Source organism: Bombina bombina, chromosome 10 (genome assembly GCF_027579735.1).
Source record: "Bombina bombina isolate aBomBom1 chromosome 10, aBomBom1.pri, whole genome shotgun sequence".
Taxonomy (NCBI): Eukaryota; Metazoa; Chordata; class Amphibia; order Anura; family Bombinatoridae; genus Bombina; species Bombina bombina.
This window is the reverse complement of record NC_069508.1, coordinates 4,447,164-4,468,588: the sequence shown is the minus strand read 5'-3', so window position 1 is coordinate 4,468,588 and position 21,425 is coordinate 4,447,164. Positions and strand designations below refer to the sequence as shown.

General features: G+C 38.6%; 1 protein-coding gene across 1 annotated transcript in view; it reads right to left on the bottom strand.

Annotated features, from left to right (window-relative positions):
• LOC128641155 (putative ferric-chelate reductase 1) overlaps positions 1-21,425 on the bottom strand; it is a 153,173-nt gene that overhangs the window by 45,111 nt on the left and 86,637 nt on the right. The window contains exon 10 of the mRNA XM_053693722.1: positions 5,933-6,019. Within this exon, the coding sequence (XP_053549697.1) occupies positions 5,933-6,019 (87 nt within the window). The remainder of the gene's footprint in view (positions 1-5,932; positions 6,020-21,425) is intronic.

Sequence of the window (21,425 nt, the reverse complement as noted above, 5' to 3'; positions counted from 1 at the left end):
CATTTTCTTTTCTTTTACAGTTTAATTCGGTGGATGGGATTTTCCTGGCTTCTCTCAAGGCTTGACTAGGATCTTCAAAGCTTCGGATTCCTTTCTTCCCAGGATGTTATTGATGTTCATTCTTCTATAATCTTCTAGTTCTTCACCAAAGAAAAGAGGAAGGACTTAGATTGTTCTGGACTCTCTATTATTATGCTGTATCCTGATTGGTTATACGCTGTTGCTGTGTTATTATTTTTTCTTCCTTTCAGTTTTTCTTTGCCGTTGTTTTTGGTGTCAGTAAAGAATAATGCAAAATATTCGCCTCCTGTCTTTAATAAAATCAAGATTATTTAGTCACCAAGGTTATAATAATCTGAATTTTTTTCTTACATGATTCAGATAGAGCAGCAATTTTAAGCAACTTTCAAATTTACTCCTATTATCAAATTTTCTTCATTCTCTTGGTATCTTTATTTGAAATGCAAGAATGTAAGTTTAGATGCCTACCCATTTTTGGTGAATAACCTGGGTTATTCTTGCTGATTGGTGGATAAATTCATCCACCAATAAAAAAGTGCTGTCCAGAGGTCTGAAGCAAAAAAAGCTTAGATGCCTTCTTTTTCAAATAAAGATAGCAAGTGAACGAAGAAAATTTGATATTAGGAGTAAATTAGAAAAGTTGCTTAAAATTGCATGCTCTATCTGAATCACAAAAGAAATAGTTTTTGGTTCAGTGTCCCTTTTAAGGGCCATAATACCCAAATGTTTAAACACTTGAAAATGTTGCAGTATAGCTGTAAAAAGCTGACTAGAAAATATCACCTGAACATCTCTATGTAAAAAAGAAAGATATTTTACCTCAAAAGTTCCTCAGTAGCCACATCCCATTGTAAAGGACTTCTAAGCAGCAAATCAGTATGTCTGTCCCGGGACAGCTAAGGGAGTGAGCTTACGTGCACACTCATATTATTTCCCTATTTAGTGTAAGGAAGTTTACAAAGAAATCTCATGAGATCACAGTAAAAGTGTTCATGACCTCAGCACTGTTGATGCTGATTGGCTGCTGTCCATTTCTTCATTTTTTAAATATTTTTTTTACCTGCAGCTGGACAGCAGCTGAATTATAACTTTTTACACAGCACTTACTCTGGTGAGCTGAGGAAATTTTGAGGTAAAATATCTTCCTTTTTACATAGAGATGCTCAGGTGATTTTCCTGTCAGCCTTTTACAGTTATACTGCATCAGTTTCAAGTGATTTAGCATATGAGTATTATGTCCCTTTAATTTCCAAACAGTAATCAAAAAATTACTCACAAGTCTCCTAGGACTAACAAAGTGCTATATGCGCAGTCTGGACCTTATACAAGCCACCCAGTAAGCTCACTCCTCGATATCTGTTGCAGATAGTTACCAAATGTCACCAATAGCTTGACCTCTTAAGGTTAGGACTAGGATTAGAAAAGTGCATACAAATTGATCTCACAGTGGTCAAGAGGTGTCACAGAGATGCATCCCAAGAACCTTAAACCTATATGTCAAGATTGATGGAACAAGGAATAATCGCAACTCAAAACCTCAAATACCAATAAATCACAAGTAGGAGATATTATTGTAAAAGCACTGTATTAAAACAACATACATAGGATAAAATCGCAATGCGTTTCTCAGTGATACACTGTTTCCTCAGGTGAATAAATGTACAATATTACATGCCGAGCTTTCAAAGATCGTTGGCGTCCTCAAATCGTAAATGCGCATGCGCGTGTCCAATAACACGCCTATAGAGACCTTATTTTGGTCTTTACTCGAACAGGTCCCATATTTTTTTGAATTTCAGATTTGATTTGTATTATCACTCTCGTCTATTAGAGTACAATTTATTTAGAATTATATCTACCTGCCTCCTTATTGTGAGAATTGTATATACGCATGCGTATTTCGCAATAGGAAGCTGGTAATTCCCTTGTTATCACTAGTACTGATATGTTCATCAATGTTAAATGTATATATGTTTTTTCTTGCTAGTATGTACATTGTTGTTCCTCAGTCGGTGCGTTATGCATGGGCCAATTTTTTGATGCCTCTGACCTGTTAGAGTGAAGACCATAATAAGGTCTCTATAGGCGTGTTATTTGACACACGCATGTGCATTTACGATTTGAGGGCGCCAACGATCTTTAAAAGCTCGGCATGTTACATTGTACATTTATTCACCTGAGGAAACAGTGTATCACTGAGAAACGCGTTGTGATTTTATCCTATGTATGTTGTTTAAATACAGTGCTTTTACAATAATATCTCCTACTTGTGGTTTATTGGTATTTGAGGTTTTGAGTTGCGATTATTCCTTGTTCCATAAATCTTGACATATAGGTTTAAGGTTCTTGGGATGCATCTCTGCGACACCTCTTACTCTGACCACTGTGAGATCAATTTGTATGCACTTTTCTAATCCTAGTCCTAACCTTAAGAGGTCAAGCTATTGGTGACATTTGGTAACTATCTGCAACAGATATCGAGGAGTGAGCTTACTGGATGGCGTGTAAAAGGTCCAGACTGCGCATATAGCACTTTGTTAGTGCTAGGAGACTTGTGAGTAATTTTTGACTACTGTTTGGAAATTAAGTTTACTTCGAAGTACTAAACTATTTGGGGCGCCTTTTCCTTTTTACCTTTTTAGAGTGTATACAGTAACACTACAGTTCACACAGATGACCTAGTGACACACTCGCTGACCTTGTAACACACACTCGCTGACCTAGTGACACACACTCGCTGAAACACTCGCTGACCTAGTGGCACACACTCGCTGACCTAGTGACACACACTCACTCGCCCAGTGACACACACTTACTCACCCAGGGACACACACTCGCTGACCCAGTGACACACACTTGCTGACCTAGTGACACACACTCACTGACCTGGTGACACACTTGCTTACCTAGTGACACACACTTGCTTACCTAGTGACACACCCTTGCTTACCTAGTGAAACACACTCGCTTACCTAGTGAAACACACACTCACACACGCTTGCTTACCTAGTGACACACACTCGCTTACCTAGTGACACACTCGCTTACCTAGTGACACACACTCGCTTACCTAGTGAGACACACTCGCTCACCCAGTGACACACACTCACTGACCCAGTGACACACACTCGCTAACCTAGTGACACACACTCGCTAACCTAGTGACACACTCACTGATGTAGTGGCACACTCGCTGACCTAGTGACACACACTTGCTGACCTTGTGACACACACTCACTGACCTTGTGACACACCCTAGTGACACTCACTCGCTGCCCTAATGACACACACACACACTCACTGCCATAGTGACACACACACACTCACTGCCATAGTGACACACACTCTCTGGCTGACCTAGTGACACAAACTCTCTGGCTGACCTAGTGACACACACTCTCTGGCTGCCCTAGTGACACAAACTCTCTGACTGACCTAGTGACACACACTCACTGACCTATCTATTGACACACTGACTGACCTAGTGACACACACACTCACTCGATGACCTAGTGAGACACACTTGCTGACCTTGTGTGTAACTAGGTAAGTGTTTGTGTGTCACTCTCACTGACTTTGTGTCACTCTCACTGACTGACCGTGTGTCACTTTCACTGATTGACCGTGTGTCACTCTCACTTACTGACCTAGTGACACACACTCACTGACCTAGTGACACACACTCGCTGACCTAGTTACACACACTCGCTGACCTAGTGACAGTGGAAACACACTCACTAACCTAGTGACACACACTCGCTGACCTAGTGACACACACTCACTGCCCTAGTGACACTCATTCACTGCCCTAGTGGCACACACACACATGTGCTGACCTAGTGAAACACACTTGCTGACCTAGTGACACACACACTCACTGACCTAGTGACACACTCACTGACCTACCTATTGACACACTCACTGACTGACCTAGTGATACACACACTCACTCACTGACCTAGTGACACACACTTGCTGACCTAGTGACACTCACTCACTGCCCTAGTGGCACACACTCACTGACCTAGTGACACACACACACACACTCACTGACCTAGTGACACACACACACACACACTGACCTAGTGACACACACACTCATTGACCTAGTCACACACTCTCACTGACCTACCTATTGACACACTCACTGTCTGACCTAGTGATACACACACACACTCGCTGACCTAGTGACACACTTGCTGACCTAGTGACGCACACTCACTGACCTAGTGACACACACACTCACTGACCAAGTGACACACACACTCACTGACCTAGTGACACACACACTCAGTGACCTAGTCACACACACTCACTGACCTAGTCACACACTCTCGCTGACCTACCTATTGACACACTCACTGTCTGACCTAGTGATACACACACACACTCGCTGACCTAGTGACACACTTGCTGACCTTGTGTGTCCCTAGGTCAGTGAGAGTGTGTATGTGTCACTCTCACTAACTCACCTAGTGAAACACATTTGCTGACCTAGTGACACACACTCGCTGACCTAGTGACATACACTCGCTGACCTAGTGACAGTGGAAACTCGCTGACCTAGTGACACACAAGGTCAGCAAGTGTGTCACTAGGTCAGTGAGTGTGTGTGTGTCAGACAGTACACACAGACGATAAGCAGGTGTATACAGTAACACTACAGTACTTACAGATGACAAGCAGGTGTATACAGTAACACTACAGTACACACAGATGACAAGTGAATGTATACAGTAACACATACAGACAACAAGCGAGTGTACACAGTAACACTACAGTACACACAGATGACGAGTGTATACAGTAACACATACAGACAATCAAGTGGATAGAGTAACACATACAGACAAGTGAGTGTATACAGTAACAGTACACACAGACAAGCAGGTGTATACGGTAACACTACAGTACACACAGATGACAAGTGAATGTATACAGTAACACATACAGACAACAAGCGAGTGTACACAGTAACACTACAGTACACACAGATGACGAGTGTATACAGTAACACATACAGACAATCGAGTGGATAGAGTAACACATATAGACAATCGAGTGGATAGAGTAACACATACAGATGACAAGTGAGTGCATACAGTAACACTACAGTACACACAGACGACAAGTGAGTGTATACAGTAACACATACAGATGACAAGCAAGTGTATACAGTACACACAGATGAAAAGTGAGTGTATACAGTAACACATACAGATGACAAGTGAGTGTGTTATCTCTCAGCAGTAACTGTGACACATGGTACTTTGGTAACACAACAGATGACAAGTGAGTGTATACAGTAACACTACAGTCACACATACAGATGACAAGTGAGTGTCTTCTCAGCAGTAACTGCGGCACACGGTTCGTCACTAACACAACAGATGACAAGTGAGTGTATACAGTAACACTACAGTCACACATACAGATGACAAGTGAGTGTCTTCTCAGCAGTAACTGTGGCACACTGTACGTCAGTAACACAACAGATGACAAGTGAGTGTATACAGTAACACTACAGTCATACATACAGATGACAAGTGAGTGTGTTATCTCTCAGCAGTAACTGCGGCACACGGTACGTCGGTAACATAACAGATGACAAGTGAGTGTATACAGTAACACTACAGTCATACATACAGATGACAAGTAAATGTTATCTCAGCAGTAACTGCGGCACACGGTACATCGCTAACACAGCAGATGACAAGTGAGTGTATACAGTAAAACTACAGTCACACATACAGATGACAAGTGAATGTCTTCTCTCAGCAGTAACTGCATCACATGGTTTATTGGTAACACAACAGATGACAAGTGAGTGTATACAGTAAAACAACAGTACATACAGATGACGTATTTGCATTGTGCACTTCGGTAACCAGTAAAGGTTTCTTATACTCACACTGCTCCAGCCGTCCACTTCAACGAAGATTATGATAAAGGCAATTAGCGTCAGAGCCACCGTAAGAACCATCAGGAAGAAATGAGCCTGGAATAAACCATACCGTGATTTTAACCTGAGCTGGTGATAAGCTACAGTACATGTGATAAGACACTTAGCCAGGGGGTCTATAGGTGCCCCGTGTAGTGGCAGAATAGGGGTAGTTACAGTAAATTAGCACTAGGGGCCCTGTCTTTGTGTTAGGCTAGGAAAGCTACACAAATGACAATGGTCTGGCTGTGCACTTGACTTGATTTAATGGCTCCGCATAGATTCAGGCAGTGAGGGTTTCTAATGGGGAACGTTTGTGGCTAGTCGGCCACTCTTATTTATTGGGTGCAAAGAGCGGCTTCGGTGAAGGTGAAGGTGGATGGTTTGCAGTTGGGCATCCCTAAGTCGAGCTGTGAGGTTAAATGGTTCGGTGTCAGGGGGCTTCGTTGGGACAGGTTGTTGCCTCTAGTGGTGGATTATTGCAGGCGTTTTCAGCCTCCGACAGTGTTGTTGATCCACGCAGGGGGCAATGATCTTGGTTTTATGCCTCAGAGGGAGTTAGTAAGAAGCATGAAGAGGGACATTGGAAGGCTGATGGATTTATTCCCTAGGATGAGAATTGTATGGTCGGACATTTTGCCCAGGATGGTTTGGAGGGCTGCGTGGGACCCAGTGCGTCTAGATAAAAGTAGGCGAAAAGTTAATAAGCTTATGGGGTCATTTGTCAGGAGGCTTGGAGGTTCAGTGGTCCATTCCAGACTTAGCAGATGTTGGTCAGGGTGAATTTTATTTGCCTGATGGGGTGCACCTTAACGATTTTGGCCCGCAGTTGTTTATACTTGATTTTAAAGAGGCGGTAGGAGCAATGGTGGGGTTGGCGGGACTGGGCTGAGGTGTCAGGCCAGTCGATGGTGGGGTGCTAGCCCTCACAATTACAGTAGATTATGGCCAAATTGTTCGTGTGGTATTTTACATTCCCATGGGGGGAATTCAAGATGGAGGGTCTTTAAGGGCAAGGGGTTCCTTAGAGACTGATGTTGATTATTGATAACGGGCTCAATCAATTGCATGGTTGGGTCCAGTGGATGCAGTGACGGCCAGTTAGAGATATATATAGTAGATATGTGTGATTCGGTTCGGAAATTCGGAAAATTCGGCTATTCGAATCGAACCGAATTTTCGAATTAAAATTTTACAGAATTTTCCGAATAAAACCGAATTGAATCGATTCGTAAATTCGGATGGCCATTGGATTACACTATTATTGTACAGTATGTTAAGTTAACACCTAATAAACAGTATAATACTAGTCTAATCCCACCTAACACTTACCAAAATGCCGAATTTACGAACCGAATCGAACCGAATCGAACCGAATCCAGCTGAATTTCTTCGAATCCGAATGAATCCAAAACGAATCGATTCAAAATTTTCCGAATTCGAATCGATACGAACCTAACCAAATTTTTTCGCCATGCACATGTCTAATATATAGGACTAGCACCGCTGTTTTTATGTGTAATGTGTTTACAATTATTTGCACTGTTATTTATTGAGTTATTAAAGTTTATTAAAGTTTTTCTAACAGTTATTTATTAAATAAAGGAGATGCGGCTAATTTATACCAACGCTAAGTCTGATGTCTTTATTTATGGGGTTTAGGTGTTAAGAAAATGTTATTAAGATATTTTGTGTAAAGAGCAGAAAATTAGTGACATAAAAGGTCACGTGCAGCTTTTCATGTGCAAGTAGATACACCACACACTGATTCAGAGGAAGACAAACCATTATATACATTACACATCTACAGTATACACATTACACAGTATACACATTACACATCTACAGCTTTACCACACACAGATACAAAGGGAGACAAACCATTATACACATTACAGATCTACAGCTTTAGCACACACAGATACAGAGGAAGACAAACCATTATACACATTACACATCTACAGCTTTACCACATACAGATTCAGAGGAAGACAAACCATCATACACATTACAGATCTACAGCTTTACCACACACAGATACAGAGGAAGTCAAACCATTATACACATTACACATCTACAGCTTTACCACACACAGATAGAGAGGAAGACAAACCATTATACACATTACAGATCTACAGCTTTACCACACACATATACAGAGGAAGACAAACCATTATACACATTACAGATCTACAGCTTTACCACACACAGATACAGAGGAAGACAAACCATTATACACATTACAGATCTACAGCTTTACCACACACAGATACAGAGGAAGACAAACCATTATACACATTACAGATCTACAGCTTTACCACATACAGATACAGAGGAAAACAAACCATTATACACATTACACATCTACAGCTTTACCACACACAGATACAAAGGAAGACAAACTATTATACACATTACATATATATAGCTTTACCACACACTGATACAGAGGAAGACAAACCATTATACACATTAAACATCTACAGCTTTACCACACACAGATTCAGAGGGAGACAAACCATTATACACAATACAGATCTAAAGCTTTACCACACACAGATTCAGAGGGAGACAAACCATTATACACAATACAGATCTACAGCTTTACCACACACAGATTCAGAGGGAGACAAACCATTATACACATTACAGATCTACAGCTTTACCACACACAGATTCACAGGAAGACAAACCATTATACACATTACAGATATACAGGCTTACCATACACAGATACAGAGGAAGACAAACCATTATACACATTACATATTTACAGCTTTACCACATACAGATACAGAGGAAGACAAACCATTATACACATTACACATCTACAGCTTTACCACATACAGATACAGAGGAAAACAAACCATTATACACATTACAGATCTACAGCTTTAACAGACACAGATTCAGAGGAAGACAAATCATTATACACATTACAGATCTACAGCTTTACCACACACAGATACAGAGGAAGACAAACCATTATACACATTACAGATCTACAGCTTTACCACACACAGATTCACAGGAAGACAAACCATTATACACATTACAGATCTACAGCTTTACCACACACAGATTCAGAGGAAGACAAACCATTATACACATTACAGATCTACAGCTTTACCACAAACAGATACAGAGGAAGACAAACCATTATATACATTACAGATATACAGCTTTACCACACACAGATTCAGAGGAAGACAAACCATTATACACATTACAGATCTACAGCTTTACCACACACAGATACAGAGGAAAACAAACCATTATACACATTACAGATCTACAGCTTTACCACACACAGATACAGAGGAAGACAAACTATTACACATTACAGATCTACAGCTTTACCACACACAGATTCACAGGAAGACAAACCATTATACACATTACAGATCTACAGCTTTACCACACACAGATACAGAGGGAGACAAACCAGTATACACATTACAGATCTACAGCTTTACCACACACAGATTCAGAGGAAGACAAACCATTATACACATTACAGATCTACAGCTTTACCACACACAGATTCAGAGGAAGACAAACCATTATACACATTACAGATCTACAGCTTTACCACATACAGATACAGAGGAAGACAAACCATTATACACATTACAGATCTACAGCTTTATCACACACAGATTCAGAGGAAGACAAACCATCATACACATTACAGATCTACAGCTTTACCACACACAGATTCAGAGGAAGACAAACCATTATACACATTACAGATCTACAGCTTTACCACACACAGATACAGAGGAATACAAACCATTATACACATTACAGATCTACAGCTTTACCACACACAGATACAGAGGAAGACAAACCATTATACACATTACAGATCTACAGCTTTACCACACACAGATTCAGAGGAATACAAACCATTATACACATTAAACATCTACAGCTTTACCACACACAGATACAGAGGAAGACAAACCATTATACACATTACAGATCTATAGCTTTACCACACACAGATACAGAGGAAGACAAACCATTATACACATTACAGATCTACAGCTTTACCACACACAGATACAGAGGAAGATAAACCATTATACACATTACAGATCTATAGCTTTACCACACACAGATTCAGAGGAAGACAAACCATTATACACATTACAGATCTACAGCTTTACCACACACAGATTCAGAGGAAGATAAACCATCATACACATTACAGATCTACAGCTTTACCACACACAGATTCAGAGGAAGACAAACCATTATACACATTACAGATCTACAGCTTTACCACACACAGATACAGAGGAAGACAAACCATTATACACAATACAGATCTACAGCTTTACCACACACAGATTCAGAGGAAGACAAACCATTATACACAATACAGATCTATAGCTTTACCACACACAGATTCAGAGGAAGACAAACCATTATACACAATACAGATCTATAGCTTTACCACACACAGATTCAGAGGAAGACAAACCATTATACACAATACAGATCTACAGCTTTACCACACACAGATTCAGAGGAAGACAAACCATTATACACAATTCAGATCTACAGCTTTACCACACACAGATTCAGATGAAGACAAACCATTATACACATTACAGATCTACAGCTTTACCACACACAGATTCAGAGGAAGACAAACCATTATACACATTACAGATCTACAGCTTTACCACACACAGATTCACAGGAAGACAAACCATTATACACATTATAGATCTACAGCTTTACCACACACAGATACAGAGGAAGACAAACCATTATACACATTACAGATCTACAGCTTTACCACACACAGATTCAGAGGAAGACAAACCATTATACACATTACAGATCTACAGCTTTACCACATACAGATACAGAGGGAGACAAACCATTATACACATTACAGATCTACAGCTTTACCACACACAGATTCAGAGGAAGACAAACCATTATACACATTACAGATCTACAGCCTTACCAAACACAGATTCAGAGGAAGACAAACCATTATACTCATTACAGATCTACAGCTTTACCACACACAGATTCAGAGTGAGACAAACCATTATATACATTACAGATCTACAGCGATACCAGACAGAGATTCAGAGGAAGACAAACCATTCTACACATTACAGATCTACAGCTTTACCACACACAGATACAGAGGAAAACAAACCATTATACACATTACAGATCTACAGCTTTACCACACACAGATACAGAGGAAGACAAACCATTATACACATTACAGATCTACAGCTTTACCACACACAGATACAGAGGAAGACAAACCATTATACACATTACACATCTACAGCTTTACCACACACAGATACAGAGGAAAACAAACCATTATACACATTACAGATCTACAGCTTTACCACATACAGATACAGAGGAAGACAAACCATTATACACATTACAGATCTACAGCATTACCACACACAGATTCAGAGGAAGACAAACCATTATACACATTACAGATCTACAGCTTTACCACATACAGATACAGAGGAAGACAAACCATTATACACATTACAGATCTACAGCTTTACCAAACACAGATTCAGAGGAAGACAAACCATTATGTACATTACACATATACAGCTTTACCACATACAGATACAGAGGAAAACAAACCATTATACACATTACAGATCTACAGCCAGGGCCGCCACTATATGCACTTTATTCTTAAGTGTCTATTTAAACTTGGAAATGTTGTAAAGGTAGTAACATACAGACACACTCATACACTGAAACACACACACTCACACATAAGGATTCACATATAGACACGCAAACAGACACGCAAAGAAACACACTCAGCACTTGATTACATTGACCTGACAAGTAATGAGGTAAACTACAGTTTTGTAAAAAAAGGAGATTTAGAAAACAAAATATGGAGTTCTGGTTATCTTTTTGTAAAGGAAGATGCCAACTAAATGACAACAGCATGCAGTGGCTGAAAGGAAGGGCCCTGAACTGCCTAAACAATAATTTAAAGGTTAAATGGTGGATTAGGTGACTTCCGGAAAGGTCTCATTAGTCTCAAAGTCTGTAGAAAGATGTGAATAATCAGTAGTAAGGTAAAATGTCCTAAAAAGGAACAGACAATGGACACACACACACACACACAAACTCAAACTTGCACATACACCCAAGGAAACACTGACAGAGACAGCCTCAGAAAACACACAAAGACATACACACACACACACAGAGACACCCACAGAAACACACAAAGACATACACAAACAGAGAGACAACCACATAAAACACAGCAATACATACTGTACATACACACACCCTCACTGAGACATCCACAGAATACACACACCCTCACAGACATCCACAGAAAACACAGACATACATACACACACACACACACTCACAGAGACATCCACAGAAAACACAGACATACACACCCACCCTCACAGAGACATCCAGAGAAAATACACAAAGACAAACATATAAACACCCTAACAGAGACACCCATAGAAAAAGCTCAAAGACATATGCACACACCCTCACAGACATCCACAGAAAATGCACAAAGACATACACACCCACCCTCACAGAGAGACCCACAGAGAAAAAAATACATAAAAATCAAAGCACAAACCAAAGCACAAAGACATAAACACAGAAACCCACAGAAACACTCACAGGAGGGAACATTTATACACCTTGCATCCCCTAAATCAACAGTGTGTGTAACATGCATGATAAAAAAATGCAGAAATTAAGAGATCACTTTTTAAAGAATCATAATTGTAATTGTGCAAACAAAAATAATTCTGGGTAGATTGCTAGATGAAGAAAAGTACTTTTAAAAGGTTGACATATGTTTGTTTGTTTTTTCCCCATTTTCCCCAACCAAACCACCACTTCAAATATAGTGTACAAATGTTCCCATCTGTCAGCTGTACTTATAGATTTTGAAAATGCTGTACTCTATATGGTCTTGGTGGAACCATAAGCTGTGGTACTCATATCCTATCTAAGCTAATTTCATTTATAACTCTTTATTCCATATTCTATATTTTATAAATACACATCATAAACTTAAAGAAATAATGATTTGGAGATAGAGTTATTATTTTATTTTATATCTAAATTTATTATCTATGAAGAACATATTTAATGTGTAATTCTTCTTTGAAATAGTATATTTTAGTCTAATCATGATTTTATAACTCCACACTCATACCATTAGATCTGGTTAAATGCAGGATTTAGGCTTGTTGGTATGTATTTCAAAATTAAGTCAGCTGTAGTGTAAACTGAACAGTTTTAAGTTAACCTGTCTCATTTTAAACACTGAGCAATCTTAGTCTGAGAGTATAACATTTTATGCAGCTGTAAAAATCTTAGATAAAATGCCTCCTTGCATCTGGAAAGTCCTTGCATAAAGGGGCAGTACACTGGAATGTTATATATATATATATATATATATATATATACATACATATCTGCCAAAAGGGCACCTACCATTTGTGTATTGAGGAGGAAGCATTTCTGCATGGTTTTAAATATAGAATTTCTACAGCCTTGTCAAATAATCATAAATACACTGCTGCTAAAAAAAATGTGTTTTTATGAACCCCTGGCCCCACCATACAACTACTACCACACTGAAGTTACAATCCAAAATTGCACAAAGAAATAAAAAACATTTGCTAAGTAAGTCCTACCTCCTCTGCAAATGAAAGTGATCTGCCGTCTTACCCAGGCACACACTGTACAAACAAAGTGCCAAGTCTGTCTCACACTGTGCATAGTGGCTTCGTGCACACTCAGAAATCCTCTCAAATGCTAATACTTTACTGCTTGTAATAACATTTCCCATGCTCAATTAGCACTCTACTGTAGTACCCACTGGTGGATACCAAAATTTAAAAAAAATTTTTTTTTTTTTTTTTAGTTCTTGCCTCATGGGGCCCCCCTGGCCCATTGGGCCCCTGACAGGAGTCACCCCTGTCACCCCTTGATGGCGGCCCTGTCTACAGCTTTACCACACACAAATACAGAGGAAGACAAACCATTATACACATTACAGATCTACAGCTTTACCACACACAGATACACAGGAAGACAAACCATTATACACATTACAGATCTACAGCTTTACCACACACAGATTCAGAGGAAGACAAACCATTATACACATTACACATCTACAGCTTTACCACACACAGATACAGAGGAAAACAAACCATTATACACATTACAGATCTATAGCTTTACCACACAAAGATACAGAGGAAGACAAACCATTATACACATTACATATCTACAGCTTTACCACACACAGATTCAGAGGAAGACAAACCCTTATACACATTACAGATCTACAGCTTTACCACACACAGATTCAGAGGAAGACAAACCATTATACACATTACAGATCTACAGCTTTACCACACACAGATACAGAGGAAGACAAACCCTTATACACATTACAGATCTACAGCTTTACCACACACAGATTCAGAGGAAGACAAACCATTATACACATTACAGATCTACAGCTTTACCACACACAGATTCAGAGGAAGACAAACCATTATACACATTACAGATCTACAGCTTTACCACACACAGATACACAGGAAGACAAACCATTATACACATTACACATCTACAGCTTTACCACACACAGATACACAGGAAGACAAACCATTATACACATTACAGATCTACAGCTTTACCACACACAGATTCAGAGGAAGACAAACCATTATACACATTACACATCTACAGCTTTACCACACACAGATACAGAGGAAAACAAACCATTATATACATTACATATCTACAGCTTTACCACACAAAGATACAGAGGAAGACAAACCATTATACACATTATAGATCTACAGCTTTACCACACACAGATTCACAGGAAGACAAACCATTATACACATTATAGATCTACAGCTTTACCACACACAGATTCACAGGAAGACAAACCATTATACACATTATAGATCTACAGCTTTACCACACACAGATTCAGAGGGAGACAAACCATTATACACAATACAGATCTACAGCTTTACCACACACAGATTCAGAGGGAGACAAACCATTATACACATTACAGATCTACAGCTTTACCACACACAGATTCAGAGGAAGTCAAACCATTATACACATTACAGATCTACAGCTTTACCACACACAGATTCACAGGAAGACAAACCATTATACACATTATAGATCTACAGGCTTACCACACACAGATACAGAGGAAGACAAACCATTATACACATTACAGATATACAGGCTTACCACACACAGATACAGAGGAAGACAAACCATTATACACATTACAGATATACAGCTTTACCACACACAGATTCAGAGGAAGACAAACCATTATACACATTACAGATATACAGCTTTACCACACACAGATACAGAGGAAGACAAACCATTATACACATTACAGATATACAGCTTTACCACATACAGATACAGAGGAAAACAAACCATTATACACATTACAGATATACAGCTTTACCACACACAGATACAGAGGAAAACAAACCATTATATACATTACAGATCTACAGCTTTACCACATACAGATACAGAGGAAGACAAACCATTATACACATTACAGATATACAGCTTTACCACATACAGATACAGAGGAAAACAAACCATTATACACATTACAGATATACAGCTTTACCACACACAGATACAGAGGAAGACAAACCATTATACACATTACAGATCTACAGCTTTACCACACACAGATACAGAGGAATACAAACCATTATATACATTACAGATATACAGCTTTACCACACACAGATTCAGAGGAAGACAAACCATTATATACATTACAGATATACAGCTTTACCACACACAGATTCAGAGGAAGACAAACCATTATATACATTACAGATATACAGCTTTACCACACACAGATTCAGAGGAAGACAAACCATTATATACATTACAGATATACAGCTTTACCACACACAGATTCAGAGGAAGACAAACCATTCTACACATTACAGATATACAGCTTTACCACATACAGATACAGAGGAAGACAAACCATTATACACATTACAGATATACAGCTTTACCACACACAGATTCAGAGGAAGACAAACCATTATATACATTACAGATATACAGCTTTACCACACACAGATACAGAGGAAGACAAACCATTATACACATTACAGATCTACAGCTTTACCACACACAGATTCAGACGAAGTCAAACCATTATACACATTACAGATCTACAGCTTTACCACACACAGATTCAGAGGAAGACAAACCATTATACACATTACAGATCTACAGCTTTACCACACACAGATACAGAGGAAAACAAACCATTATACACATTACAGATCTACAGCTTTACCACATACAGATACAGAGGAAAACAAACCATTATACACTTTACAGATCTACAGCTTTAACAGACACAGATTCAGAGGAAGACAAACCATTATACACATTACAGATCTACAGCTTTACCACACACAGATACAGAGGAAGACAAACCATTATACACATTACATATCTACAGCTTTACCACATACAGATACAGAGGAAAACAAACCATTATACACATTACAGATCTACAGCTTTAACAGACACAGATTCAGAGGAAGACAAATCATTATACACATTACAGATCTACAGCTTTACCACACACAGATACAGAGGAAGACAAACCATTATACACATTACAGATCTACAGCTTTACCACACACAGATACAGAGGAAGACAAACCATTCTACACATTACAGATCTACAGCTTTACCACACACAGATTCAGAGGAAGACAAACCATTATACACATTACAGATCTACAGCTTTACCACACACTGATACAGAGGAAGACAAACCATTATACACATTACAGATCTACAGCTTTACCACACACAGATTCACAGGAAGACAAACCATTATACACATTACAGATCTACAGCTTTACCACACACAGATTCAGAGGAAGACAAACCATTATACACATTACAGATCTACAGCTTTACCACACACAGATTCAGAGGAAGACAAACCATTATACACATTACAGATCTACAGCTTTACCACAAACAGATACAGAGGAAGACAAACCATTATACACATTACAGATCTACAGCTTTACTACACACTGATTCAGAGGAAGACAAACCGTTATACACATTACAGATCTACAGCTTTACCACACACAGATACAGAGGAAGACAAACCATTATACACATTACAGATCTACAGCTTTACTACACACTGATTCAGAGGAAGACAAACCGTTATACACATTACAGATCTACAGCTTTACCACACACAGATTCAGAGGAAGACAAACCATTATACACATTACAGATCTACAGCTTTACTACACACTGATACAGAGGGAGACAAACCATTATACACATTACACATCTACAGCTTTACCACACACAGATACAGAGGAAGACAAACCATTATACACATTACAGATCTACAGCTTTACTACACACTGATTCAGAGGAAGACAAACCGTTATACACATTACAGATCTACAGCTTTACCACACACAGATTCAGAGGAAGACAAACCATTCTACATATTACAGATCTACAGCTTTACCACACACAGATTAAGAGGAAGACAAACCATTCTACACATTACAGATCTACAGCTTTACCACACACAGATACAGAGGAAGACAAACCATTATACACATTACAGATCTACAGCTTTACCACACACAGATACAGAGGAAGACAAACCATTATACACATTACAGATCTACAGCTTTACCACACACAGATACCAAGGAAGACAAACCATTATATACATTACAGATCTACAGCTTTACCACACACAGATTCAGAGGGAGACAAACCATTCTACACATTACAGATCTACAGCTTTACCACACACAGATACAGAGGAAAACAAACCATTATACACATTACAGATCTACAGCTTTACCACACACAGATACAGAGGAAGACAAACCATTACACATTACAGATCTACAGCTTTACCACACACAGATTCAGAGGAAGACAAACCATTATACACATTACAGATCTACAGCTTTACCACACACAGATACAGAGGAATACAAACCATTATACACATTACAAATCTACAGCTTTACCACACACAGATTTAGAGGAAGACAAACCATTATACACATTACAGATCTACAGCTTTACCACACACTGATTCAGAGGAAGACAAACCATTATACACATTACAGATCTACAGCTTTACCACACACAGATACAGAGGAAGACAAACCATTATACACAATACAGATCTACAGCTTTACCACACACAGATTCAGAGGAATACAAACCATTATACACATTACACATCTACAGCTTTACCACACACAGATACAGAGGAAGACAAACCATTATACACATTACAGATCTACAGCTTTACCACACACAGATACAGAGGAAGACAAACCATTATACACATTACAGATCTACAGCTTTACCACACACAGATACAGAGGAAGATAAACCATTATACACATTACAGATCTATAGCTTTACCACACACAGATTCAGAGGAAGACAAACCATTATACACATTACAGATCTACAGCTTTACCACACACAGATTCAGAGGAAGATAAACCATTATACACATTACAGATCTATAGCTTTACCACACACAGATTCAGAGGAAGACAAACCATTATACACACTACAGATCTACAGCAATACCACACACAGATTCAGAGGAAGACAAACCATTATACACATTACAGATCTACAGCTTTACCACACACAGATTCAGAGGAAGATAAACCATTATACACATTATAGATCTACAGCTTTACCACACACAGATACAGAGGAAGACAAACCATTATACACAATACAGATCTACAGCTTTACCACACACAGATTCAGAGGAAGACAAACCATTATACACAATTCAGATCTACAGCTTTACCACACACAGATTCAGATGAAGACAAACCATTATACACATTACAGATCTACAGCTTTACCACACACAGATTCAGAGGAAGACAAACCATTATACACATTACAGATCTACAGCCTTACCAAACACAGATTCAGAGGAAGACAAACCATTATACTCATTACAGATCTACAGCTTTACCACACACAGATTCAGAGTGAGACAAACCATTATATACATTACAGATCTACAGCGATACCAGACAGAGATTCAGAGGAAGACAAACCATTATACACATTACAGATCTACAGCTTTACCACACACAGATACAGAGGAAGACAAACCATTATACACATTACAGATCTACAGCTTTACCACACACAGATACAGAGGAAGACAAACCATTATGTACATTACACATATACAGCTTTACCACACACAGATACAGAGGAAAACAAACCATTATACACATTACAGATCTACAGCCAGGGCCGCCACTAGAAATTTTGGGGCCCCTGACTTAACCATTGATCAGGGCCCCCCCCATTTGACTTGTGCAATTTTTGACCAAGTGACTAAAACGTATATGCACTTTATTCTTAAGTGTCTATTTAAGCTTGGAAATGTTGTAAAGGTAGTAACATACAGACACACTCATACACTGAAACACACACACTCACACATAAGGATTCACATATAGACACGCAAACAGACACGCAAAGAAACACACTCAGCACTTGATTACATTGACCTGACAAGTAATGAGGTAGACTACAGTTTTGTAAAAAAAGGAGATTTAGAAAACAAAATATGGAGTTCTGGTTATCTTTTTGTAAAGGAAGATGCCAACTAAATGACAACAGCATGCAGTGGCTGAAAGGAAGGGCCCTGAACTGCCTAAACAATAATTTAAAGGTTAAATGGTGGATTAGGTGACTTCCGGAAAGGTCTCATTAGTCTCAAAGTCTGTAGAAAGATGTGAATAATCAGTAGTAAGGTAAAATGTCCTAAAAAGGAACAGACAATGGACACACACACACACACACAAACTCAAACTTGCACATACACCCAAGGAAACACTGACAGAGACAGCCTCAGAAAACACACAAAGACATACACACACACACACAGAGACACCCACAGAAACACACAAAGACATACACAAACAGAGAGACAACCACATAAAACACAGCAATACATACTGTACATACACACACCCTCACTGAGACATCCACAGAATACACACACCCTCACAGAGACATCCACAGAAAACACAGACATACATACACACACACACACACTCACAGAGACATCCACAGAAAACACAGACATACACACCCACCCTCACAGAGACATCCAGAGAAAATACACAAAGACAAACATATAAACACCCTAACAGAGACACCCATAGAAAAAGCTCAAAGACATATGCACACACCCTCACAGACATCCACAGAAAATGCACAAAGACATACACACCCACCCTCACAGAGAGACCCACAGAGAAAAAAATACATAAAAATCAAAGCACAAACCAAAGCACAAAGACATAAACACAGAAACCCACAGAAACACTCACAGGAGGGAACATTTATACACCTTGCATCCCCTAAATCAACAGTGTGTGTAACATGCATGATAAAAAAAATGCAGAAATTAAGAGATCACTTTTTAAAGAATCATAATTGTAATTGTGCAAACAAAAATAATTCTGGGTAGATTGCTAGATGAAGAAAAGTACTTTTAAAAGGTTGACATATGTTTGTTTGTTTTTTCCCCATTTTCCCCAACCAAACCACCACTTCAAATATAGTGTACAAATGTTCCCATCTGTCAGCTGTACTTATAGATTTTGAAAATGCTGTACTCTATATGGTCTTGGTGGAACCATAAGCTGTGGTACTCATATCCTATCTAAGCTAATTTCATTTATAACTCTTTATTCCATATTCTATATTTTATAAATACACATCATAAATTTAAAGAAATAATGATTTGGAGATAGATTTATTATTTTATTTTATATCTAAATTTATTATCTATGAAGAACATATTTAATGTGTAATTCTTCTTTGAAATAGTATATTTTAGTCTAATCATGATTTTATAACTCCACACTCATACCATTAGATCTGGTTAAATGCAGGATTTAGGCTTGTTGGTATGTATTTCAAAATTAAGTCAGCTGTAGTGTAAACTGAACAGTTTTAAGTTAACCTGTCTCATTTTAAACACTGAGCAATCTTAGTCTGAGAGTATAACATTTTATGCAGCTGTAAAAATCTTAGATAAAATGCCTCCTTGCATCTGGAAAGTCCTTGCATAAAGAGGCAGTACACTGGAATGTTATATATATATATATATATATATATATATATACACATACATATCTGCCAAAAGGGCACCTACCATTTGTGTATTGAGGAGGAAGCATTTCTGCATGGTTTTAAATTTAGAATTTCTACAGCCTTGTCAAATAATCATAAATACACTGCTGCTAAAAAAAAATGTGTTTTTATGAACCCCTGGCCC